Source organism: Halichoerus grypus, chromosome 5 (assembly GCF_964656455.1).
Source record: "Halichoerus grypus chromosome 5, mHalGry1.hap1.1, whole genome shotgun sequence".
Lineage (NCBI taxonomy): Eukaryota > Metazoa > Chordata > Mammalia > Carnivora > Phocidae > Halichoerus > Halichoerus grypus.
In genome coordinates this window covers 183,372,410-183,398,262 of record NC_135716.1, presented here as the reverse complement: position 1 = coordinate 183,398,262, position 25,853 = coordinate 183,372,410, and the positions used below count along the sequence as shown (strand labels likewise).

The 25,853-nt window shown below is 57.3% G+C and overlaps 1 protein-coding gene across 4 annotated transcripts in view; it reads right to left on the bottom strand.

Moving 5' to 3' along the window:
* The window catches only part of CHD5 (chromodomain helicase DNA binding protein 5), a 59,120-nt gene that overhangs the window by 11,056 nt on the left and 22,211 nt on the right, over nucleotides 1-25,853 (bottom strand). For all 4 annotated transcript variants that reach the window (XM_036064503.2, XM_036064504.2, XM_036064505.2 and 1 more), the window contains exons 9-33: nucleotides 25,586-25,807; nucleotides 24,277-24,483; nucleotides 23,851-24,062; nucleotides 21,199-21,330; nucleotides 21,006-21,114; nucleotides 19,800-19,991; nucleotides 19,508-19,708; nucleotides 16,881-17,018; nucleotides 16,683-16,804; nucleotides 15,661-15,834; nucleotides 15,121-15,262; nucleotides 13,809-13,940; nucleotides 11,527-11,644; nucleotides 10,298-10,422; nucleotides 9,089-9,320; nucleotides 8,814-8,924; nucleotides 8,315-8,487; nucleotides 7,599-7,773; nucleotides 7,127-7,219; nucleotides 6,824-6,912; nucleotides 6,385-6,518; nucleotides 5,818-5,962; nucleotides 5,267-5,426; nucleotides 3,567-3,646; nucleotides 3,194-3,311 (exon numbers count right to left, since the gene is read on the bottom strand). In XM_036064503.2, coding sequence (XP_035920396.1) covers nucleotides 3,194-3,311; nucleotides 3,567-3,646; nucleotides 5,267-5,426; nucleotides 5,818-5,962; nucleotides 6,385-6,518; nucleotides 6,824-6,912; nucleotides 7,127-7,219; nucleotides 7,599-7,773; nucleotides 8,315-8,487; nucleotides 8,814-8,924; nucleotides 9,089-9,320; nucleotides 10,298-10,422; nucleotides 11,527-11,644; nucleotides 13,809-13,940; nucleotides 15,121-15,262; nucleotides 15,661-15,834; nucleotides 16,683-16,804; nucleotides 16,881-17,018; nucleotides 19,508-19,708; nucleotides 19,800-19,991; nucleotides 21,006-21,114; nucleotides 21,199-21,330; nucleotides 23,851-24,062; nucleotides 24,277-24,483; nucleotides 25,586-25,807 — 3,736 coding nt within the window. The remainder of the gene's footprint in view (nucleotides 1-3,193; nucleotides 3,312-3,566; nucleotides 3,647-5,266; nucleotides 5,427-5,817; nucleotides 5,963-6,384; nucleotides 6,519-6,823; nucleotides 6,913-7,126; nucleotides 7,220-7,598; nucleotides 7,774-8,314; nucleotides 8,488-8,813; nucleotides 8,925-9,088; nucleotides 9,321-10,297; nucleotides 10,423-11,526; nucleotides 11,645-13,808; nucleotides 13,941-15,120; nucleotides 15,263-15,660; nucleotides 15,835-16,682; nucleotides 16,805-16,880; nucleotides 17,019-19,507; nucleotides 19,709-19,799; nucleotides 19,992-21,005; nucleotides 21,115-21,198; nucleotides 21,331-23,850; nucleotides 24,063-24,276; nucleotides 24,484-25,585; nucleotides 25,808-25,853) is intronic.

The window sequence follows — 25,853 nt, the reverse complement described above, 5'->3', positions numbered from 1 at the left end:
GCGCCTGGGTGGCTCAGTCAGTTAAGCGTCCGACTCTTTTGATCCTGGCCCAGGTCTTGATCTCAGGGTCATGAGTTCAAGCCTCGTGTTGGGCTCCACTTAAAAAAAAAAAAGTGCTGAGGGAAAACCCCTATCCTCTCTTGTGCTTTGCTAACTATTATTCAAGAGTAAAGGGAAAAATAACACACAATGAGAGAATTTTCCACACACAGGAATTCGCTGAAAGCACCATTAAAGGGTGTACTTTAGGAAAAAAGACACTTTAGGAAGCAATGATGAACAAGGAAGCAAACACAAAACTGCTAAGAATGGTAAGATCTAAATAAGGATTAAAGATTTAGAAATAGGCACTATAACAAATTTGGGAAATGAAAACAAGTTGAAACTAAACACATGGAAGATGGAAAGGGAGTGGAGCTACGCACAGCCCTTCTCTTATTCAAGAGGGATACATGTTAAAAGCTTAAGAGTATAAAATAGGATTGACTATAAACTTTCCAAAGGAGTTAAGGGGGAAAAAGGAAATATAAAGAAAGTCTGATCAATCCAAGAGACAGCAGGAAAGGAGAAAAAAGAAGGCAAGGGTAATATAAAGCACAAAGTAAGAGAGTAGAAATACATTCAAATATCTAGCTATTACAATAAATGTAAAGAGATCAAACATGCCAGCTAAAAGATAGAGATTCTGTGATTGGACTTAAGATAACAAATCCTGCTATACCCTGTTTATAAGACATATACCTAAAATGTAATTACACAGATTACAAGTAAAGGAATGAGTATCAACTATACTTCAATAAAAAAAAATGTTTTAAAGTAAAGGAATGGAAGAAATGCTTGCAGATCATATATCTGATATGGAACATGTATCTATAAAGAACTCCTACAACTCAGTAATAAAAAGACAAATAACCCAATTAAAAAATGGGCAAAGGACCTGAAAAGACATTTCTCCAACAGAGATGTACAAATGGCACATGAAAAGAAACTCAACATCTTTATGCATAAGGGAAATACAAATCAAAACCATTTGAGATACCCCTTCTCACTCAGTAGGATGACTATAATCAAAAGACAAATGTTGTCAGAGGCACCTGAGTGGTTCAGTTGGTTGAGCGTCTGACTCTTGATTTTGACTCAGGTCATGATCTCAGGGTCATGAGAGTGAGCCCCGAGGGCCCGGCTTCCCGCTCAGCAGGGGGGTCTGCTTGGGATTTTCTCTCCCTCTCCCTCTGCCCCTCCCCCCGCTTGTGCTCACTGTCTCCCAAATAAATCTTTTTTTTTTTAAGATTTTATTTATTTATTTGACACAGAGAGAGACAGCTAGAGAAGGAACACAAGCAGGGGGAGTGGGAGAGGAAGAAGCAGGCTTCCCGCAGAGCAGGGAGCCCAATGCGGGGCTCGATCCCAGGACCCTGGGATCATGACCTGAGCCCAAGGCAGACGCTTAACGACTGAGCCACCCAGGCGCCCCTCAAATAAATAAATCTTAAAAAAAAAGACAAGCATTGTCAAAGACATGGACAAATCAGAATCCTCATACATTGCTGATGGGAATGTAAAACAGTGCAGCCACTGGAGAAAACAATCTGGCAGTTCCTCAAAATATTAAACACAGAGTTATCATACAGTCCAGCAATTTCACTCCTAGGTAGATACCCAACAGAACTGAAACCTATGTCCACACAAAAAAACGGTACATAAATGTTCACAGCAGCCAAAAATTAAAAACAACCCAAATGTCCATCAACAATGGCTGGATAAATACAATGCAGTATATTTATACAAAGGATAAAGGGATGAAGCACTGGTCCATGCCACAAGATGGATGAACCTGGAAAACATTATGCTAAGTGAAAGAAGCCAGACAAAAAAGGGCATCTATTTTATGATTCCATTTATATGAAATGTCCAGAACACACAAATCCATAGAGACAGAAAGTAGATGAGTGATAGCTGGGGTGGAGAGGAAGAATTGGGTAATAAATGCTAATGGACGTGAGGTTTCTTTTTGGAGTGATGAAAATATTCTAAAATTATCTGTGCTGATGTTTGCACAACGCTGCGAATATACTGAAAATCTCTAGCTTGTACACTTTAAATGGGTGAACTGTGGGGCGCCTGAGTGGCTCAGTCTGTTAAGCATCTGACTCTTGATTTAGGCTCAGGTCATGGTCTCAGGATCCTGGGATCGAGCCCTGAACTGGGCTCTGCACTCAGCGGGGAGTCTGCTTGTCCCTCTGCTCCTGCCCCTCCTCCCCCTGGTCACGCTCACATGTGCTCTCTCTCTCAAATAAACAAATTAAATCTTTAAAAATAAATAAATAAAATAAAATAAATGAACTGTATCCTGTGTGATTATATCACAATAAAGTGTTTGTATGTACATGTATTTTTTTAAGTAAAAAGATAGAAAAACATAAACCAAATATATACTTAACAAAAGTAAGATCCATCCAAATCAGCCTAAATAAACCTTAAAGCAAAAAATATCAGGAGGAATAAAAGGGTCATTATATAAGAGGCACACTTCACCAGAAAAATATAAAAAACCTAAAGCAATATGCACCTAACAACCCAGTCTCAAATGATATGAGGCACACTCTGGCCTTACAAAGAGAAAGACACCGATCCACAATCATAGTGAGAGATCCTAACATAAGTCTCTCAGACTTGACAGATCAAAGCAAACCAAAAATGAGTAAGGATATAAGAAACTTGAACAAAATAATGATCTAATATGTGTATTTAGAACCTCACACTCAAAATTCAGAAAATAGGCATTCTTTTCAAGCACTCACAACCATTTACAAAATCATATCATATTACATGATACAAAATCATACCATATTACAAAACCATATTATGCCAGGAAGCAGGTTTCACTGACATCATGTAGAAACAATATCATAGAGACTCATGTGCCCCAACCACGGTGCAACAGAGTTAGAATTCACTGATAAAAAGACAGCCCAATAACCCCCGAACTCTGCATCGTAGGAAAAGTTGAAATCCACTCTAGAGACCTGAGCCCTTGGCTCTCTCCTCATCCTGGGGATCCTATCGCACTAGGACAGAGCCTGCCACCCAGCCAGGGAGAGAGGGAGGGGAACACAGCCTGGCCGCCCTCCTCTGACCCAGGGATGCTGAGGCCACAGGCTACGTTGGGGGTGGTGACCGTGGGAAGCCGCACCTTTCAGCAGCTGCTCTGGGGATGGCGGGGCCTTTTCCGTCTCCTCCAGCCGCTCCTTGCCATCTGAGCTCTCATGCTTGTCCTCGCCCTCCACTCTGTCCAGGGAAGTTGGCAGGGCCTGGGGAGGACAGGCTAGGTAGGGATGCTGCAGGGCCTGGGACCTCAGCAGCACGGGGGGCAGAGGACGGGCACTGGGCACCAGGAACTCTCCTGGTTCCCATCTGTGCTCCCAACCTGCTCCCCCAGACCCAGAGGCCCAAACATGGAGCCAGGAGGCCTGGGTTCTAGCTGCCCAACCAAGGGCTGAGAAGGTCTCAAGATCCAACCCCCAACCCACAACCCCCAGAGGCCCAGACACCAGCACCTTCTATACCTGGATTTCTGGGGGCTTCTTTGGCTTCTGAACCCCCAGCTCCTTCTCATCCATGTAACCCAGCTGGGCTTCCATTTTGTCTGAAAGATCAAAGGACAGAGGTGAGATAGATGGGCTAGGGCAGGCAGGGGGTGAAGGGCAGGAAATGGGGATGCCAGGTGGCTCCATTTGGGCCAGACACCTCCAGAAGAAGGACAGGTGAACCAGGTGAGCCAGAGACCCCAGGCTAAGCCTGCAGACGTGGGGATCCTTGGAGGACCTTGGGCCCAGTGAGGCCAAAGCCACAGGCTGATGGGACAGGGCTGCCCAGAGCAGGGCCCCCCATCTAAAAGCAGGAGGTGAGGCGAGTGGAGGCAGGCCTAGGAGCCAGAGCAGCTGGATGTGGTCCCTGCTTTCTGGCTGGCTGCCAAGCCGTGTGCCTTCCCGTACTGACCTTCCCTTACTCAACACACTGCCGAGTGCTGGTGACTCTCATACTCCGAGTAGCCCTGGGAGGTGGGCACTAGCCTGTCCCACATCATGGATGAGAAAACGGGGCTCACAGAGGGCCAGGAAGCAAACCCAGGCCCGTCCGCTCCCAAGGGCACACGTGCCCAGAAGCAGCAGGTACGTCCTTGGAGGCAAAGGCTCCCTGGACTTCACGTGCCACCCGGGCATCGGGAGCCCAGTGCCAGGCCTGCAAGGTCCCTCTGAGGGAAGAAGATGCTTCGCCCAAATAAATGCATGGATCACCAAAAAGATACTCAGACAAATAACCCATCAAAGAAGAGCAAAGGATCTGAAAAGATATTTCGCCAAAAGAGATACACAAGTGGCCCAGAAGCACAAGAAAACCTCAGGGAGACACCATTTCACACCCGCTAGGATGGCTACAAGCAGAAAGTCAGACAACAAACGTTCGGTGAGGATGTGGGGAAACCGGAACCGTCATATGTGGCTGGGGAGAATATAAGACGACGTGGCCGCTGTGGAAAAATCCGGCAGTTCCTCAACACGTTACGCCCTTCGATCCAGCAACACCATTCCTAGCTACACACCCAAGAGAAATGCAGCGAAGAGACGTGTCCTCGCTTGAACATGGACGTTCACGGCCACACACCACTTGCAGCGTCCCTCACATTTTCCACACCGGTCAAAAAGTAGAAACAACCCCAAATGACTAAACAAAAATGTGGTTCATCCATACAACGGAATAGTATTCGGCCACGAAAAGGATTGAAGCAACGACCACCCTACAACGTGGACGAACCTCGAAAACACGCTAGAGAACGAAGCCAGACACAGGAGGTCACATAGGATATAGTTCCATCTGCCGGAAAGGTCCAGAACAGGCAAACCCACAGACATAAAGTAGATTCGTGGCCGCCAGGGGCTGGGCGGGGAAAGGAACAAGGAGTGACTGCTAATAGGTACAAGTTTTTCTCTGGGTGACGAAAACCTTCTAGCGTTAGAGGTGATTCATCCCTGTGAATATACTAGTAACTCCTGAACAGTAAGATGTTTAAAGACTAAGTGTTGTGATATGTGAATAGCCGTTAAAAAGAGAAAGTCTGAGCAGAGCAACGTTTCTGCAGGCAGAAGCTTGTGGGCGGAAGGGAGGCTGTCTGTCATGGGTTGTGCGGAGGACCCGGGCTCTCCGGGGGCCTTGCCACCAACCCCCCGTGACCCAAGCACCCTCCCCCGCTCATCGGAGCCCAGACCTGGCAGGCCCAGTGGGGTCGGCAGGAGGTGGGCAGGGCTGGCGGGCACTGGCGTGTTGGGGTCCGAGGAGATGACCTCGCTTGGCTTCTTGCCCTCAGGCCCCTCGGGGATCAAGTCTGGGGTGCTGTACTTCCCGTTAACGTGCTCAAACTCCTGAACCTGGGGCGGGAGGCAGGGAAGGAGAGAGGGAGGTGGTCTCAGCTCAGACCTAAGGGCCTCAGGGCGGTCGGTGGGACTGGGGGTGTCCCAGGCTCGGGATGAATGCCACCTCCCCCCAAGGCTGGCCAAGCCAAATGCACTTCTGACCACAAACCGCTGTGCCAGGCCCCACCCCCACCCCCACACCCTGTGTGTCCTCTGCCCTGTGACCTGCGATCCCCACCTCCAGCCTCACACCCCCCGCCCCCCCGGACAAGTCTTCAGAGAGGTCCCTCTAGCCTGACTCAGTGTCCTGAGCCAGGCACTTGCCCTCTGCCCGCTGACCCCCAGGGGGCACACGAGGGCCATGGGGGGCCACCAGGAAAGGCCCAGGCAAGGCTTACTCACCCACCTTCTTCCTAACTAGTGACATGACCCCGATGCGGGTGAGCACGTGCTGCCTCGAGAGGCCCTCACGGGGCACGCCGTCCGCGAAGGTCTCTGCGCCGTCAGCCCCCGGCTCACACAGGTGCCGCATGAAGAGGGACACATAGGCTCTGGGGTGGGGGTTACTGGGGCTCAGGGAGTGGGGGGCCAGCAAGGACCCTCTGAGAGGGCTGGCAGGACCCCCAGCAAACCCCCTGGCTGGAACCATCATCCATCCCCTGCCTCCCAGCCAGGCCTGCTGGGTCAGGCCCCCAGGGAAGGACAGAGGGGGCCTCCCCGGGGAAGGGATCCTACTAGGACAGCCCTTGCCCCGGATCTGGTCTAGCAGAGGTGGCTGGTCTGTGTTTTCTACAAATGAGCCCTGCCCGGGCCTGGACCCCAGCCACCAGAAGACCAGACAACAGTGAATCCTCCAGACAAGAAGCCCAGGGCGAGAGCACAAATGACGCCCATTGTGCAGTCTCGCCCAGTGGAGCCTGCCCCACTCTGCGGCGGGCAGCTACACCCTGGGCCACCACCTCAGCCCCTTTACCTAAATTCCTTCTCGCTTTTCCCTCGAAGGTCCCGCACCAGCCAGTGAGAGTTGAAGGCGTCCTGGGGGGGCATGCCCCAGCGCATGATGGCGTTCAGAAAGGCCTTCCGCTGGCGGGCATTGAAGCCCAGCACCTGCGTGAGCAGGGAGTGGGGTGGGGGAGCAGAGAATTCAGGGATAGGGAGAAAGGCATATGGAGGGGAGGAGGCAGGGAGGAGCACAGAGAAGGCAGGGGCCTCCAGCTAGGGCAGGACCCAGAGGGCAGAGCCCAGACCCAGGGTCTGTCCTGGCCCCACCTCTACACAGCTGTGACCCTGGGCAAGCCCCTCGCCCTCCTGCCTCCACCCCTGTTCCATACCCCAGAGGTGTACAGGGGCGAGCTCTTTGCTCTGAGGAGGGGGCAGGGGAACTGGGGAAGGGGTGTGCAGGCGGGCCCCACCTCGATATTGCCACCCACGCGGGCGAGAAGAGGTGGCAGGGGCTTGTCCCTGTCGCTCTTCAGCTGCCTCCTGGATTGTCGCCGTCCACCTGGGAAGTAGCCCCACCACAACACCTCACTGGAGCCCGGAGTGTCCTGACCCCCCACCCTATCCACCAACTCACCCCAAGACAGCAGGATCCCTCAGGACATCCCCCAAAGGATGGATGACTGTCCTGATGCTCCCAGGAGACCCCAGGTTGACCGTCAGCCCCCTGACACAGGTCTGGGCCCCAGTCCAGGGTCACCAGCCATGAGACTCACTCTGCCCTTCTGGCCTTTCCTCAAAGTCCTCGTCCTCATCCTCGGAGCCGATGGAATATTCGGACTGGTTATCTGAGAGCTCGTCCTGCCACTCTGTGAGGGGCCACGTGGAAAGGCACAGAGTGAGCCTCCAAAACACCCAGGGCCATGCCGAGCCCCTAAACCCCAGCCCAGGAGGGAGTGACAATGAAAAGAGCCCCGGGGGAAACTTCCTGTGAGCTCGCTGAATCCCACCGGCCCTGCACTATATCCTAAGATACCGTACCATGATCATCCCTCTTTTACAGATGGGGAAACTGAGGCTCGCCCAAGGTCAGAAGTTACCGGACCACCATCCATCTAGCTCCTCCAGACACCCAACAGCCCACACTTGCTCCAAGCCCCCTTTCTCCAGGAAGCCCCCCCACACACACGGCCCCCCCCACTCCCTACTCTCCGGTGCATGCGAGCCGGTGCTGCGGGGGCCACGCACCCTGGTCCTCCTGGGAGGCGTCGTTGTAGTTGACCTGCTTGCGGATGCGCTTGCCCTTGCCCAGATTGCGGGCCAGGTCCTCCTGCTGCTGCTCGTAGTGGTGCCGCAGGAGCTTCTCCCAGTAGTCGGGGTCCACGTTCTCCTCCTGCTTGATGATCTCCCTCTCCACCTCCTCCTGAAGACACACGCACGGGGCCCCATGAGGGCAGGACCCGCAGGCACAGGCCCCTGGGCTCCGGGGTGGGGCCAACAGGGGGCACCGCTGCCCCCGGGGCTCCTCACGCTGCCTCCACCTCACCTTAGCCTCTAGGAGCTCAAGGCTGAACCGGAAAGCCTGCCTACTCCAGGAAGCCACCTTGATCACCCCAGCCCCAGATGGTCTTCATCCTGCCCCTGTCACAGTCGTTCATTCATTCATTCGTTCGTTTGTTCGTTCGTTCATTCGTTCGTTCATTCGTTCACGCCACAAGTATTTCCTGGCCTTGTGCCAGGCACTGGGGTACAGAATTGAGTAAGCCCCACCCCTGCCCTCAGGAGGCTCCCGGTTTCCTGAATGATAATTAGCACCCAGGATCTGCGTGGAGGGCGGCGGGACTGAAGGAAGTGGAGACGCCGATCCGGAAAGACCCAAGGGCGGACCTCAGGAGTAAAAGTTTGCTGGGTGGAGATGGGCGGGGCCGCGGCGGGGGCGGGGCCGCGGCGGGGGGCGGGCTTACCACGCCGTCCTCCTCTCGCACCACGTACTGCGCCACCTTGAAGGAGCTCAGGTACTCGTTCATATTCTGCAGCTCCGTGTCGTCCGTGGCGTCCTGGTTTCGGTCCAGCAGCTTGGAGATGGCCGCATCGTCATAGTGGATCACACTGCTGTCCTCCACGTCCTTGTTGTCGCCTGGGGCAAACAGGGTGCAGAGTGAAGGGACAGACGGGGATGGGGTCCAACCCCATAGGGACAGACTCTCCGACCGTGGGGACCCCACAGGGACAGACTCCCGACCCTGGCCCTTCCAAGCCCCCAGCAGGGGCTGCAGCGGAGGAGCATGGTGACCAGAGAGGGGAACCTGCCCACCCGACAGTCCGCGGCTACCCAAGTGAGGGGCCGGTGGGGGCGGGCAGGAGAGCGCGACCAAACGCAGGAAGGGCCGAGCGGGGTTCCTCTCCAGGAACAGCCACCGGAAGCACAGGAGGAGCTGGGAGCTAGGCTGAGTTAGCCCCTACCTGGCGGGGTGCTGCCATGCTTCTTCTTGGCGCTGGCAGCCAGGGCTCCCCCTTTGGAGGACTGGACATCAGGGATGGGCGTGACCGGCCTCTGGCCCTGAGACATCATGCCTGTAGGACAGAGTCAGAGGGGCTGCAGGGCTGGGGGGCAGTGCCCAGCGAGGCCGCCCTGGCCAGGAGACGGAGCAGAGGAGGGAGAGGCTGTGGGCCGGCACAGGCCCTGGGATGGATGTGTCTGGAGTAGCCCCCACCCCCTAGCCACCCTGGACACCCACCCTCCACGTCGTCCTTGAAGAGCTCTTCTGTGCCGAACTTGAGGATGTCGTCCAGCTCCTGCTTGGTCATGGAGCCGGACTTGGAGCCGAGGCCGGGCCGTACCACCAGGTGGGTGAGCATCATCTTGCGCTTGGCCACCTGTGTGATGCGCTCCTCCACCGAGGCCCGAGTCACGAAGCGGTAGATCATCACCTTCTTGTTCTGTCCGATGCGATGGGCCCGGCTGAAGGCCTGGGGGCAAGCTGCAGCTCAGCGCTCGGGGCTCAGCCAAGGGCTGGGGGGGCAGGGTCGGGCACCTCATGGGGAGAGGGGGTGTGCACACGTGTTCATGGGCGTGTTCTGTGTGGAACGAGCCGTGTGACCCCATGGAAATGCACATGTGTCAGGCCAGCTACTCTTCCTTCCCGACTGTGGGTAGTCTCGTGTGGGCCTGGGTGCCCGCGCAGGTGGAGCTGGGCATGGCTGCGGGTGGGCAGGGGCCAGTGTCCTGGACGTGTCGAGGCCACATGGGGCTCTGATGGCAGATCGGGGAGATGGGGTGAGTGAGCCGCGGATGGGACTGCACAGCCAGCTCGGGAGGGCAGCAAGGCCCGGAAGCTGCCCGGCGCTGCGTGCACTGGGTGTCTGCGTGATGCGACCGTAGTGTTTCTATCTATGCCGGTGACCGTGCGTGGGTGCACATGTGTGCATGAGAAACGAGTGTGTGTGTGTGTCCATCCCTGCCCCAGGTGGGGTGACCAGGCGACAACAGTGTGTGTCTCTACTCCCACAACCCCTACCCCCCTCAGCCCGCCCATCCTTCCTCACCAGCCCCTTTTGCCCCCTCCATCTCTTCTCCCACAGGCTTCTCCCCCCACTCTGTTTCCCTTGCTTCCTCCCAAACTGGCTCCCTCTGGGTCCCAGGACTCCCTCCTCCTGCCTCCTTCCATGGCCTTGAGCCTAAGAGTGATGGGACAGACCAGGGGTTACCAGGCACACAGACTGTCGTGAGTCCTTGGACACCTTGCCTGTCCTCTCTGGGCGTTTCCTCTTTTGTACAATGAGGGAGCTGGAGGGGCGGGGCAAAGCTCCACTCACCCCCCAACCCCCGGGCCCCTCTTGGGGCTGGGATTCCATGAGACACAGTCTGAGGGGGAGGGATGGAAAGCCCACAGAACCAGGTGTGGCAAGGGGCTGTCTGAGAGGGTTGTGGTGTCAGGGCCACAGACCTGGATGTCATTGTGTGGATTCCAGTCCGAGTCGTAGATGATGACGGTGTCTGCTGTGGCCAGGTTGATGCCCAGGCCCCCCGCCCGGGTCGAGAGAAGGAAGCAGAACTGCTGCGCCCCAGGGGCTGAGGAAGAGAGGCAGGTGCCCAGTGGGGTCAGAGCGGAGAGGGAGGGGACAGGTGGACAGCAGAGAGCAGGGCGGGAGCAGATACAAGAGGGAAGGGGGGTGCTGGGGACTGTGACCCCATCACGGACAACAACAGTCCCAGCTGTGTTCAGGGAAGCTGCAGGAGGCCGGGGGCCCAGGGTGGGCACAGAGCAGTCCACTCGAGCCCCACTTAGCCCCCAGCTGTGCTCTGAGCCCTGACCCAACAGGAGGGAGCCAGAGTGAGAAGGAAGTTGATTTTCAAAGCCCAGATGGGCAAAGAAAAAACTACAAATAGCCAGCAAATACAGGCAGACCCGTAATAAGGGTCGGCCCTGGAGAGCTCAGTCCTTCATGCCCTCCCGGCTTTACCTAGTCCATGAGGCTGTCAGTGTGGCCAGGGGACACTCAGGGTCACAGCTCCAGGGCCCCAGCAACCCTGCTGGACAGTCCCCACTGTCACAGGACAGCTGGTTCTCAGACCCACCTAAGCCCTTCATACAGGACCTGGGACTGCCCTGCACACCCACAAGAGCTACAAACAGGTTCCCAGTCCTCCCAGTGCCTCGGCCACTCCCACTTCCATCTAGATCCTGGAACCCTGTACTCGTTCTACCTCCAACACCAGTGGACAACGGGCATCGCTCCTTTGGGCATCTGGGCAATGGGGCCCCAGGTGGAGGTGTCCATCCCGCACTGCTCATAACTGCTGGTTTACCTGGTGTCAGCATCCGAAGCCCGCAGGGGTCAACCAGACCCTCAGCACCAGCTTCATTTAGTAATAGAGGTGGTACTTTCCTCCCTATCTGCCCTTCTCTGTGTCCAGTTCTCAGTTCTGAACAGGTGTTACCTCCTGGGACCCTCAGCACCCCAGCTGGCCCCTGGAGGTTCCATGGGATTAACTCCTTTGAGCATTTAAAACTAAGGGCGAGCTGTTAGGACCTAAGGACTGGTCTGCTTTCTTCAGCCTCTTGAGGGGAAGCTAATCTGAACATCGATTTGGGGGGCCTGGCTAAGATCTTAGCCTGGGAGAAAAGGCAGACATGGGGTCCCCATCAAGAACCCCTGGGTGAGGCAGGGGTACCATTGAATCTGTCGATCGCCTCTTGTCGGAGGCCCCCAGTGATGCCACCATCAATCCGCTCATACTTGTAGCCCTCATACTCCAGGAAGTCCTCCAGAAGGTCCAGCATCTTGGTCATCTGCAGGGGACATGGTATGCCTGAGGGGCTGCCACAGAGCAAGGAACCCCATGGGGCCATGGGCAGGGACCCCATGACAGCTGGGGGAAGACAGAGCCACCTGCTGAGTGGGGAGATAGGTGAGACCCAGGCAGACCTGACATGGGGCTCTCTGGAGAGCAATGCAGCCTCCAACCTTGAGCCCCGGGGCCACAGCATCCCCCATGCCGGCCCCACAGCCATCTGCCTAAAACACAGCTCTAAGCATGAGCCTCCCTGCTCTCACCTCACAGAAGAAAGTTCCAGCTCCTCACCCTGGCTTTCCAGGCTGGCAGGACTATTTCTCAATGCTTCCCCCATACCACCCCAAATTACCTGGACTCTCCTCCTGGAATGCCCACCCCTTTACTGCCTAGGGAACTCAAACAGCACCTCTTCTGTGAAATTATAAGAAGAGGAAGGCAGGGGCACCTGGGTGGCTCAGTCGTTAAGCATCTGCCTTTGGCTCAGGTCATGATCCTAGGGTCCTGGGATCGAGCCCCACATCGGGCTCCCTGCTCCACAGGAAGCCTGCTTCTCCCTCTCCCACTCCCCCTGCTTGTGTTCCCTCTCTCACTGTGTCTCTCTCTGTCAAATAAATAAATAAAATCTTAAAAAAAAAAAAAAAAAGAGGAAGGCAGTCCCTTCGGGGCTCCCATACCCCTGTGTACCTCCCTTCATTCTTGAGAGATAGTTCAGCTGGATATAAAACGATCTAGTCCCACAGGGTACTGGAGATTTTGCACTTGTCCCCTGCCCCCTACTGTTGCTGATGAGACCTCTGAGGACAGTCTGATCATCATTCCTCACAGGTATTGAGTCTGAAGTGCTGATTTCCCTGTGATGTGTCTGGGGACCCGTTTGCTTGGATTTATCTATCTCGCTTGGTACTCCAGAGTGCACTTGAGATCTGAGACCTCGTGTCTTTCCCCAGGTCTGCAAACTCACAGAGTCCAGCTTCATCACCGTTTTCTCTACTTCTACGGCTTGTGTCAGAGGATTACTGGAGCCTCCCAAGGGGTCCTCCAGACAATTTATCATTTCTAAGCTCCATCTCTCTCTGCTGCATTCTGGGGAGATCCCTCAGGGCCAGGTCCATTCATCAGCATTGTCTTCACCAGGGTTGAGAGTTTATCCAATCTTTTGAAATGTTTTATTTCAGTTTCAGGCAGATTTTCCTATCCAATTCTCGTTTCATTTCCTCCTGCTTGTACTTAACTGATTTCTTCTTGATTGATGGGTGTTACTCCATTAATTTGAGGATCCTAAACATGTTTGTCTGAAGTCTTTTTCAGGCTGTTCTATTTTTCTTTTCATTCAGATTCTACCTGCTGTTTTGTGGGATGTCTTTTCGTCATGAGTTTTGGAGATGGGGTTTGTCAGCTCGTTTTGGATGGGAGGGCTCTGTCTCTGGAACTTTCCCTCTGTGCACATTTCTAGTTGTGCAGTTCCTTCTACTTGGTCCCTTGAGGCCTCAGCCCAGAATCCTGTCTTATGTCGGCAGGGGGTTGGGGGGATTGTGGATCCAGTCCCAGGCTCGTTCAGCTTTCCCCAAATCCCTCGGCCTCCCATGGGCCCATGATGGGATTGGGGGCTGCAGGCAGGAGCAGCTGTTCCCACTTTAGTACACAGAGGAGACACATCCTACTTTGTGGCTCTGAGCAAGGGGCCTGGCTCAGTCCCACCACGCGGAAGCATTTTTACCACCAGGCCTCCACAGGAACACTGCTGTGACTTCCATCACAGAGATGCCCCCAGAACTAAATAACTGTGTCTTTACCTCCATCTCCCACACTGGACTATGAGTGTCTCAAGGACAGGGACTGGCCCCGTGCCTAGCACAGAGCCTGACGGAGGACAGATGCAACCAGAGGGAGGAAGGAACGAGGACACAGACCAGCTGACCCCCAAGGCTGCACAGCATGCCTCTGACCACCCAAGAGGCAATGCTGCAAGTGCTGGAGAGGGCCTCCTGGCGCTGCCCCCATGTGGGCTCCTCCCAAGCCAGCCCCGGGGCCCCTCTGTGGGAAGTCAGGCTGCAAGGGCACTGAGGGCTGTGCTCCCAGCTGGCAGGGGTGCCCTCTGCAGGGTGCGGGGTGGAGGCTGGGGGAGGCAGAGGTCGGCCAGCCACCCAGGGCCAGCTCACCTGGGAGAAGATGAGCACACGGTGCCCTTCGTCCCGCAGCTTCTTGAGCATCTTCTGCAGAAGCATGAGCTTGCCTGAAGACTTGACCAGGGAGCTGCCATCATAGGAGCCATTGGGCAAGACAGGGGCCTCCTACAGACACAGCAGAAGTTGGGGCACTGGGGGGCTTCCCCTCTCCCCTCTGGCTCTGCACCAAAGAGGCCCACAGGGATGGACAGAGGCCCAGTAACGGGCTGAGCACAGAGCCCGAGTCCGGCTCAGGCCAGGCTCAGCAGAGGCGGACGGGCCTCGCATCTCACGGGCCCCTCCCCAGCACAGCGTTCCCAGGCAGAGCCAGACTGGGCGGCCCGCCCTCCATCTCCCCCTGCTGGCACTCCACCAAGGCACCGGGGACATCAGCGAACAAGCGGATGACAGAGTCTTAAGCTAAGCCGGCCTTCCCAGAAGGAATTATGCCTGGTCTCTGGGGTCACTGGAGGGCGCATCCTGGCCAGGCCAGCCCCTGAACCCCAGCTGGGCAGGACGTCAGTCCAAGGGCACCTGCCGTGCCAGAGTGGCGAGAGCCATCTGGGGTGGCCTCAAGTGCAGATCACCCACAGCATGGCCCACTGCGCCTCACTCTGCTGTCCGGGGGGAGGACGTATCCCCTGCGGAGGGTTTCTGGTACTACCAGAATAGTAGTGTGGGTGGTGACAAGAACAGCAACGCCAGGCTCTCTGTGAGGGCACACTTCACGTGCACCTCCGCATCTGGTCCTTACCCTCTCAGGCGGATGCTACTGTCCCATTTTAGTGAGGAAAAAGCTGAGGCTCAGAGAAGGACTGCTGGCTTTCCTGAGACCACAGGGCCGGAGCTGGTGTCCGACCTGGGGTCTAGTCTCTCACCCAGGACCGCACATCACAATCACCTGGGGCCCCACTCAGGCCTTCCTGACTCCCTTAGTGACTGAGTGCAACCAGATCAGCCTGGGGTCCCCTGCTGCGGAGGCTGGAGGGGACCTTGGGGTGCCCCACTGCCCCCCACTACTTTATGGTCATGAGGAGGGGCCAAGGGAAGGAGAGGGCCTGTCTGAGCAGCGGATGGAGGTAGGTTTTCAGAAACCTGGCATAATGGGGACCCACATCACCTCTAAGTCCTCATCCTCGGGGAGGGCTGAGGGCTGAGCGCCTGCCACCACAGCCAGGGCCACCGTGGCAGCCACGCACACTCACCACGGTGGGCAAAGGGAACCTACGACAGCAGCCTCACGCCCTGACCGTGGTGGTCACGGGTACCTACTTACAGTGGCCACGGGGCGGCCACGGGGACCTACCACGGCAGCCACGGGGAAGAGGTAGGGGTGGTTGCAACACTTCTTCAGATCCATCATGATGTTGAGCAGCGACACCTGGTTCCCACCCCCCTTGGAGTTGAGTGCCTCGAAGTTCCGCGTGAGGATGAACTTGTAGTACTTCCTGCAGCAGGGCAAGGAGGAAAGGCAGGCTGGACAGCAGGGCCGCGGCAGCCTCTGAGAGCACGCTCTGCAGGGAGGCCAGGGGCTGCCAGTCCTGCACCATTCACAGACAGACCAGGGGAGACCTGCGAGGTGAAGCCACAGGCCTGGAGTCACCCAGCAAGTTCCTGGGGACATTGCAAGGACTCGGGCGGCCCCAAGCCTGGCCGGCTGAACAGGTCGAAGAAGGAAGTGTGTGCAAAAGGTGAGTCGAGGCGTCGGTGGGGCCGGAGAGCCTTCCCACCACCCTGGGAAGCAGTGCAGGAAGGCTAGGTCAGACCTTCTGGGAGAAGACAAGCCCAGGGGACATGAGGCATGCTGCTCTGTGGCAGGGCCCCAACGGGCAGAGCGCCCACTCACTTCTGCATCTGGCTCAGCTCCACACGAACGATCAGCTCGGTCTTGGCCGGCATGTTCTTGAATACATCAGCCTTGAGCCGCCTCAGCATGTGTGGCCCCAGCAGGTCGTGTAGCTTCTTGATCTGGTCTTCCTTGGAGATATCGGCAAACTCCTCCAGGAAGCCCTCCAGATTGCTGCAAGAAAGAACTGGGATGAGAGCCAGGAGCAGGGGACGGAACCAAGCCAAAGCCGTCTGCAGAGGGAGCCAGGATTGGGGTGCGGGGGACCAGAGGGTCACAGGGCAGGCGGTTGGCTGGTGGGCCTGGGAGCCTTAGCCCTGCCCTAGGTGTCCATCTGAGCCCATGTCCCACCCCCTACCTCTCAGCACAGCTCTCTCAGCCAAATAGGATACCTTCCTCTCCTCAAAGCTGTCCTGGGCACGAAGTCTCTAGAACTCTTTACCCATATTACAGAAAAGGAAACTGAGGCTGATGGGGGCCCAAGGTTGTATGGTCCAGCCTGCCCTCCAATCTATATCACCTGATTCCAAAGTCAGCACTGTCCACCCTGAAACCCCCATTCTGAGCCGGAAAATGGGGTAGGTGAAGACAAGGACGCTGGGGAAGGAGACCCCAGGACTCCCACTGGCCAGGGCTCTGTGTTCACCCCCATATCTGCCAGCACCCCCCGTCTTCTGCCCCCATCACGGTCACCCGTGCGGTCACTGGGGTTTCCGTGGAGAGGAAGGAACAAGCCAGGGTATGGGGGCGAGGACGGGAGTCCCAGAGGACCCCCGGGGTTCTCCTGGGGCAGAGCCAAGGGACAGTCGCCATATTCGGGGCAGCTGCTGTCCCCTGAGCACTCTGTACGTGCAGCACCATGGCCCCTCCCGCGCAGGCACTTGAGGTGGGCTTGCTAACGCTCCCATTTTACTGATGAGGAAACCAAGTTCCAGCGAGCAGCCCCGGCACCGGCCTCGGACCCTGACGCTTCTCCCCTGGCTGCCCGCCTGCCCCCACCCTGGCCGGGCCCACTGACTCACTTGAACCTCTCTGGAGTCAGGAAGTTGAGGAGATGGAACAGCTCCTCTAGGTTGTTCTGAAGGGGGGTCCCTGTCAGCAGCAGCTTGTAATCGATCTTGTAGCTGTTCAAGACCCTAAAGAACTTTGGGGGAGAGGAGGCCCGTCAGGGGGAGCGGGGCGGCTCCAGGGGCCAGCAGCCGGCACCCAGCACCACCTACCTTGGACTGGTTGTTCTTGAGCCGGTGGGCCTCGTCCACCACTAGGCAGGCCCACTCGATGGAGCCCAGAATGGCCTGGTCGATGGTGATGAGCTCGTAGGAGGTGAGCAGGACATGAAATTTGATCTGCACTTCTTTCTGGAGGGGGAGAAGAGCATCTGGGAGGCGAGCAGGTAGGGTCTCCAGAGACAAGGAGGCATGGAGGAGGGGTGGACAGGACCTCCCCCAAAGAGCCCAGGGAGGCCCTGGGACTGAGAGGAAGGGCAGAGGGGTCAGCTGAGGCCCAGAGCCCCGCACGACCATGGATGGACAGCCGTGGGGAGCAAGCCCGCGCTGAGCTCTTCACGCCCCGCTCATCCTCACAGGCCACTCCCGCTACGCCGTCCCTGTCCCCATTTACAGCGCGCAGGGTCTCAGGCTGGGTAAGATCCCCCGGGTCCCTGTGGCCAATGGATGGCAGAGTGAGGATTCGAACAGAGAAGTGGTCCTCGCGCTCGGGTTTAAACGCTCTGCAGTTGCCGACTTGAAATTCGTAGTCATTATATGGTTGGGGATGGTGGAGCCCCGGCTGCCCTGCCCAGCAAACACCGACGCCTCACAACCTCGTGGGGAACAGGCCTGGGCATGAGAGGCATTCACCCCGAGAGCAGCCCCAAGCTGAGGGACATGACATTAAATAGCCAATAAAAACCACCATCATGGAGAGAGGAGGAGCACGGAATAATGGGAAAAGCTGTTTCCTGCACTTGAACCAGGGGCCCCATATCTTTGTCCTTCACTGGGCCCCACAAAGGAGGGAGCCCGTCCTGGCCAAACCAAGCCTGGCTCTCCCCGCGACCGGCGTCCCTGTGGGAAGGGACCAGAGAGGGGCAGAGGGGCATCTCTGGGTTTGCACCCAGCCCTGTCCTTTGGAGCTAGACCTCAGTCAAGTTAAATAACCTCCTGAGCCTCAGTCTCCCTTCTGGTAAAAAGGGCGCAATCCTGTGTACGTGAGGAATGCCACAAGAATCCAAACAGCACAGGCTGTTCCTCACAAAATGACACACGGAGTCCTCCCAAGATCCAACACTGCCATTCAGGGTATGACCCAAAAGGCCCCAAAGAAGCAGAAGCAGGGATTTGAACAAATGTTGGCACATCCACATTTATAGCATTTTCACAAGAGCCAAAATGTGGAAACAACCCAAGCGTCTGTGGATAGATGAATGCATACAGATTTCAAAATGCGGTCTTTTCACACAGTGGGACGTTATTCGGCCTTAAGAAGGAAGGACATTTGGACCCCGTGTTACCACAGGGATGAGCTTGATGACGTTATGCTCAGTGAGGGAACCGGTCACAAAAAAGGATATGCTGTACCATTCCACTTGAACGAGGTACTGAGAGTATCGGAATCACAGAGCGAGAGAGCTGGGTGGGTGCCAGGAGCTGGGCAGGGGGACAGGAGTTCCTGCTTGCTGGGGACCTAGTTTTGGTTTTGCAAGATGACAAGGTTCTGGAGGCGGAGGATGGTGATGGTTGCCCGGAAAAGGTGAACGTACTTAATGCCCCTGAACTGCACACCTCAAAATGGTTATGACAGTAGATTTTTATGTTTGTGTACTTTACCACAATTTTTAATTTTTATTGGTTTCTTAAGATTTATTTATTTATTTTAGAGAGAGAGAGAGCACGCGCGCGCAGTGGGGAGGGGCAGAGGAAGAGGGAGAGAAACCCAAGCAGACACCACACTGAGCGCAGAGCCTGACGTGGGGCTTGATCTCACAACCCTGAGATCAGACCTGAGCTGAAACCAAGAGTTGGACACTTAACTGACTGAGCCACCCAGGCACCCCTATTTTACCACAACTTTTATCGCTTCTCGGCCTTTTGGCTAAGATCAAGTGTAAAAATAAAAGAGATGAGTCTGCAGAGTGTCCAGCACATCACAGGGCCCCAGCGTGAGCTCAGGAGAGGTTTTCTGTGACTAATTGTCCCACAGGCCCATCATCTGACCCCTCTGGGGTCACTGAGTCATCCCCTCATCCAACAAATAGTCACCCGGCATGCCTGGGGCCACAGCTGTTCCAAGACACTAGAGCAGGCTGGTGTAAGAACCCCCCGGGCTCCTGGGAGGCGACTGCCAGCCCCCCAGTGCCACAGCTAACCTAAGTGCTAAGATGAGTTAAGGGCCTACCATGTGCCACCACGATCCTGAGTGTTCCTCAAAGTGCAGACTGGGGACCAGAGGCATCCACATCTCCTGGGACTTTGTCACAAATGCAGAGTCTCAGGCCCCACCCCAGAGCTGCAGGATCAGAACCTGCTCTTCAACAAGACCCACAGTGACCCGTGGACACAGTCAAGACTGAGAGACCCTGCCTAGCTCAGTCAACCCTCCACAACTCTGGGGGCTGGGTCTGTTAGCTCAGTTTGCTGAGAAGAATTTGAGGCACAGAGAGGTCACACAGCTGATGTACTAGGTTGAATTGTGCACCCCCCCCCCAAATCCGTGTCCACCCAGCACCTCGGGATGTGACCCTTTTAGGAGCGATGGTCTTTGCAGGGATAATCAATTGCGATGAGATCATCTGGATCAGGACCTGGAGCCTTTCTGGGGTCCCCCCCCGGGGATGAGGGGCACTCACCTTCATGCGGAACACCTTCTTCCCACTCCGAATGGCGTTGTCCTCAAAAGAAAACTCATTCTCCCGGATCACGGAGCGGCTCTCCTTGTCCCCCGTGTAGGTGACCACATAGAAGTCGGGTGCCCACATCTCAAACTCGCGCTCCCAGTTGATGATGGTGGACAGGGGCGCACTGACCAGGTAGGGCCCCTTGGAGTGCCCCTGGAGACAGGCAGACGGAAGCGGTGGGGCTGCCTGCCCTCGGCCAGTGCTGGCCACCCCCCCCCCGGGACCCCCGCCCTGGCCCGCGCACCTCCTTGTACAGGGAGTAGAGGAAGACGATGGTCTGCACGGTCTTGCCCAGCCCCATCTCGTCAGCCAGGATGGTGTCTGTGCCCTGGGCCCAGGAGAAGCGCAGCCAGTTGAGGCCCTCCAGCTGGTATGGGTGCAGTGTGCCTCCCGTGGAGTCGATGTACCAAGGCTGCTTGTCAAACTTGACCGTGGGCTGCAGAGGGGGCAGAGGTCCAGACACACCCTGAACCCTGGGCACCGCAGCCCAGCCCCAGGGCTTGGCACACACTGTTCCTTCCGCCCGCAATACTATTCTCACTCCTCTCATCCCTGCCAACTTATTCATCCTTCAGGTCTTGGCTGGAGCACCTCTTCCTTCAGGAAGCCCTCCCTGACTCCCAGTCTGGCTTAGGTGTTCCCATGTCCTCCTGGGGCAGCCCTGTACGTTTCCAGTGGGGTCGTTTCCTGATTGTTGGATTCTCTGACTTTGAGCCCAGGTTGTGGTCATCACACTCGTCCTGTTCCCCGCTGCCGCCTCTGTGCCCCACGTGATACCTGGGACATGGTGGACACTTGGTCAACATGTTTGGTGCATGCCTGAGGTGCTTCCTCCCCTTGATCCTAAACATCACCCTCTGTGTCCTTTATAGCCTGCAGCTCAAGACTGCCTCCCCCATGAAGTCCTCCAGATGTTCCAGGCCCATTTGCCCTTCCCTGGCAATCCCCAGCTCCAGGCTGAACCCCCATGTTCTATGGGCCTGGGGGAGATGGACACTTCTTGACATGGGGCCAGAGTCCTTGTTCCAACAGCTGGCGGACACCCCAGAGAAGTTTGCTAAATGGATAAAGGTCAACCTTCCACACCCTGATGGGCTCACGGCTGGGGGTGGGGCCAGTTGGGGGACGTATTTTGTATGCTGAGCAGAGACTATGTGCTCCCCAGTTTGTGCACAGGTAACCCACAGTTCAAACTCACAGGAGGCCAAGGCCTCTGTCCCCCGGGAGCTGCCCCTCTGCATCAGGCTGGCAGACCCAGAACCCGGGGTTGAGCTCTCCCCGGCGGGGAGGGCCTGGGTCTTCGTCACCTTGTCCCGTCAGCTGCCAGGCTGAAGTGGACGGAACCAGACGGGCCCTGGCACTCCGCTCCCGCAGGACACTCCATCCTCCACGGCCAAGCCTGGGGTGGCAGGACCCAGCAACCCCACCCCTTCCCCCCCTCCCCGCTCACATCCACAATGGGTGTGTCTGGTGGCTTCTCCTGTTTATCATCCTTCAGCTTCTTGCCCTTCTTGACCAGCCTCTTGGGCAGCCTAGCATCCTCACCCAGCATCAGCTCCCTGGGAAAGAGCAGGGGAGGTGGATGAGCCAAGCTCGGGCCGGCAGGAGGCGGCAGCCTGGGGACAGCCCTGCGGCCCACGCACCTGTGGCCCCAGTAGGCCTGCTTCAGGTTGTCATAGTAGGGGATGTCGATGTCGTCGATCTCCCAGGTGCACTGGTCATAGGGCAGGTCTTTCCACTTGATCAGGTAGTGCACATCCCCCTTCTTGTCAAAGCTGCAACACAGCACACAGGTGGTGGGGGAGGGGCAGGCCGCTGGGAGAGGGGCTGCGGGGTGCGGGGGGGCTGCAGGGGGAGTCCGAAAGGACACCTCACAGGATGCAAAACCCCCCACTCCCACAGGCCCTGGGGAGCTAGTGCGAGGGATGAGGGCCCGGGGGGATGGCAGAGCCCGAGAGGGACAGGTGAGAGGCCATGCTCACAGAGGAGCTAGGAGCCAGCGACATTCCCATCCCCCATCACAGTGAGGCGTCCCATCCAGGCAGGGGGTCTGGACACCGCAATTCTGCATTTCTGAGTTGGACAGTCCTCTCCCCTGACCCTAGGCCTTTCTATTTTCACTTAAAAAATTCAAAGGACCAGGGGCGCCTGGGTGGCTCAGTCGTTAAGCGTCTGCCTTCGGCTCAGGTCATGATCCCAGAGTCCTGGGATCGAGTCCCGCATCGGGCTCCCTGCTCTGCGGGAAGCCTGCTTCTCCCTCTCCCACTCCCCCTGCTTGTGTTCCTGCTCTCGCTATGTCTCTCTCTGTCAAAAAAATAAATAAAATCTTTAAAAAAAAAAAAAAAAATTCAAAGGACCAGAGGCATGCCCATCCTGGTCCCATCTCTGCCAAGTAAATTAGGACAGATTCCCACACGTGAGGGGGGGTGACCTCTTCTGGAGACCCCTGGGGATGCAGGGACTTGATGAGCAAGCTAGCAGCCCAGAAGGGGTGCTCCAGAGAAGCACCTTGCTCTTCAGCTTGATTCTGGCTGCTGGGATGGTCCTCGAAGCCTCCCACCCACCCTGAGCTGAGTGGGTAACCAAGCTTGGGGAGCACAGTGCGGTGAGGGGAGCCATGGCTCCCCAAAAGGGCTGGGGCTGCAGCTAGCCTGGGGACCATTAAGAGAAAGACCAACCCCCATCGCCATGGAAACTGATGTTTTTTTTTAATAAATAGTCATTACTCAGACTTGGGGTAATAAATGTGTGGAAAATTCACCTGCCCTGCCTTGGAGGTAGGAAGGAAGATTGCCATATATGTTTTTAAAATGCAGTTTAATAAAGGTAAAAAAAACTTGGGTCAGTTCAGTGGAGGGGGGACTCAGGTTTGCATAGGATCTAACCCTCTTTTCATGAGTTGTTCTCGGGGGCGCCTGGGCGGTTCAGTCGGTTAAGCGACTGACTTCAGCTCAAGTCATGATCTCAGGGTCCTGGGATCGAGCCCCGCATCGAGCCCCGTGTGTCCCGTGTGTCCCGTGTGCCCCGTGTGTGTCAGGCTCCACGCTCAGTGGGGAGTCTGCTTCTCTCTCTCCCTCTGCCCCTCCCCCGACTCATGCTCTCACACGAGCACACTCTCTCTTTCTCTCTCTCTCTCTCAAAAAAAAAAAAAGAGTTGCTCTCAGTGAGGGCTGGGGATAGGCAGACGGCAGGCAGCTTTTCCAGCCCCGCCTGCCCGCTGCTTACTGAGGGCTGTTCTAGTGGGGCTGGCATGCTCCCTTGGCCCTCGCCACAGCCCTGCAGGGTTCTCTCGTGATCCCAATTCACATGAGAAACACAGAGGCACAGAGCCCAGAAAACAGGGAGCCAGGGTTAGAATCTGGGCCTGGCTCAGGTTCTTAACCTCTGCACTACCCAGCTCCCGCCACTCAGGACACCTGTGGTCGGCTGGCCCTAAGCCCCTCCCGGGCAGGGCCCATCAGGTCAAGACCAGGAGGCAAGTGAAGGCTCCGAGCCTCCCCCTGCACCCGCCTGTCGGCCTGCTGGTTCTCAAGCACCTGAGTTCAAGAATCAGCCAGAGCTCCCACTGCTCCCCAAACCAAAGCCGCACTCCAGGGGCCCTGGTCTCCGTCCAGCTTTCTGCAGCCTCTGATCACTGTCACCCAGGGCGTTTCCAGATTTCTCAACCAAGAGTTGTCTCAGGGCACGGGGGTTTGGGATAGTGGCTAAGAAAGCAAGTCCTACCCTCCTAACCCACTAGGTTCAAATCCCACCTCCACCGCCTCTTGGCTGTGTGACTTTGGCCAAGTAACTTAACCTCGCTGTGCCTGTCTGCACATCAATAAAAGAGGTAGAAATGAAATGTCTACCTGTCAGGGTAGATAGTGCTCAGTAGTGTTAGTTGCTGTTCTAAAGGAGGATCAAATGTGCACACAGCCCCACACTTGACGCCACCTTTGTCCCCAGGACCCTCCTTCAGGTATCAGGGCCCCGGCTCTGGCAGAAGCCCGGGAGCACAAGCATCCTGACCCGCTGATGGTCCCACTCCGTGCAAGTGCCACAGGCTGTTCATGAAGTTGCCCCTTTACACATATGACTTCGGAGCTGTACTCCCACCGTGAGTAAGAACACACGTGCATGCATGTGCCTGCATGCATCAGACGACCCCCTCCAGCCGGGCAGTCAAATCGCCGACAGTGGGGGCCCCCCATCTCTTCTTCCCGCCCCCACCACACGCACACGCAGCCCCGCGCCCAGTCCACAGAGTGCAGGAGCTGCTGCGTCCCCGACCTGCGGCCACCTCACCGGGCACCCACCTGTGGTTCAGGATGCGGTGGATCATCATCCACTCGGGCTTGATGCCATAGCGGTAGAAGCGCTCCTCCATCTTGGCATAGAGAGGGTCCTTGTTCTTCCTTTTCTCGCTCTTGCCATCCTCATCGCCAGAGCCGTAGTCAAAGGGCGGCGGCTCGTCCATGTCGTTCTTTCTTTGGTAGTTGCGGTACATGACCGTGTGGTATAGCTCCAGCTGCTTGCACAGCGGCCCAGGTCACGGGGCGGATGGGCCACGGCTCCCCCATGTCCCCGACCCGGCCCCCCCAGCCGGGGTCCCACGCAGGACAACCTCCCCTTCAGCCTCCCCCTCCCTGCCTCCCGACAGTGCCCCACACTCAGCGCTAGGCAGCCCCTCTCAGGACCAGAGCCTTAGCACAGCCATACCTGCCCGTTCCGGGGGGCCTCACCTGAAGCTCCTTCACCCAGGAGCAGTGCCAGTAGGAGAGCCCAGCCCACTTGACAAAGAACTCTCTCTCCGGAATGCCCTCCAGGGGCTTGGGTGGGGGGACACCAGGCTCCACGTCGGGCCCCGGCAGCCCCACCATGAAGGGGGCGGGGGGCTCTGTCCACCTCCAGTGTAGGATCCGCTGGACTTTGCCTTTTAGCGGGGGGCACTGTGGACAGAGGAGGATCCCCAAGTTCAAGGCTTAGCCAAAGGGCCCCACCCTGAGGCTCTGGGGACATCAGGCTGTCCCAAGGCTCTCTCCAACAAGCTGCCCTGCTCCCCAGGTCAGCACCACCGTGACTCCACAATACTGCCCTGTCCTCAGGAGCCCGCACATGCTGCACACACAGGAGATGGGCAACGTGGGTGTGTGCACGTGCACGCACACGCACGCACACGCACGCACATGCACACACGCCAGAAGCCCGGATGCACACCGGGGACTGGGGCTGGCCACAGCACAGCCCAGGATCCAGAGGGTGGGAAATCCAGCACTGGGGGTGGGCCTGGGGGACAACTGGGAGCATGGGCGCCTTCTAATGCATACAGCCACCAGGGGTGGGGTGGGGGGCGCTCTCCTCTCCCTGCCTCCTGCCCTCTCACCGCCCCCAGCCCTGGGACGGGAGGCAGGTCCAGGGAGGGTCTGAGTGGGCAGTTCTGCTGTGCGGCTTGAGACAAGTCACCTTACTCCCTGAGCCCGTTTTATCATCTAAAAATGGAATGACAAAGGCCAGTACTCGGCAACTCGGAGAGCGGTAAAGGGATCCCCAACCCACAGCGGCTGTGAGGGTGGTGGTACGGTTACCACCACCTGTCTCTTCACTACGGCTCAGGGAAAACTGCGTCTGGGTCTCAACGGGGTCGAGACGCAGAGAGGGTCTTAGTGAGGCGGGGGGGCGGGACTCGGGGGGGGGTGGGGGCACTGTGGTGGGCGGGGACTCCGGTGGACACTGCAAGGGGCGGGGCCCAGAACGTCGCGGATCGGGCCTCGGCCGGCAGAGACCGGGCCCCCGGTGGGCGGGGCTTTTGTGGGTGGGCGGGGCTTAGCCCTACAGAGGCAGAGCCTTTGGTGGACGGGGCTGCGCTGGCGGGCGTGGCCTGGAGGGACGCGGGCGAGGCTTGTGGGTGGGCGTGGCCCGGGCCGGTGGAAGCGAGGCCTTTGTGGGCAGGGCCTGCCGGGGGCGTGGCCTCGGTGGGCGGGGCAGTGAGGTGCCGGGAGAGGGGCCTGGGGTGGGGCGGCGCGGGCGGCGCGGGGCGGGCGTAACACTCACAGTACAGCGCGGGCAGAGCCATTCACCGTTTGGGATCTCGGGCAGCGGCGGGTTGAGGCAGTGCAGGTGGTAGGAGGAGGGGCACGCGTCGCAGCAGAGCAGTTCACCCCCGTCCTTGCACACGCGGCAGAACTCCATGTGGTCGTCCTCCTCCTCCTCGCAGCCGCCCTCCTCCTCGTCGTCCTCGTCGTCCTTTGGCTCCCACTGGATCCCCTCCTTCTCCTGGAGGGGAGAATCCGGGTGGAGGCACTTCGGGCCGGGCCCCCCT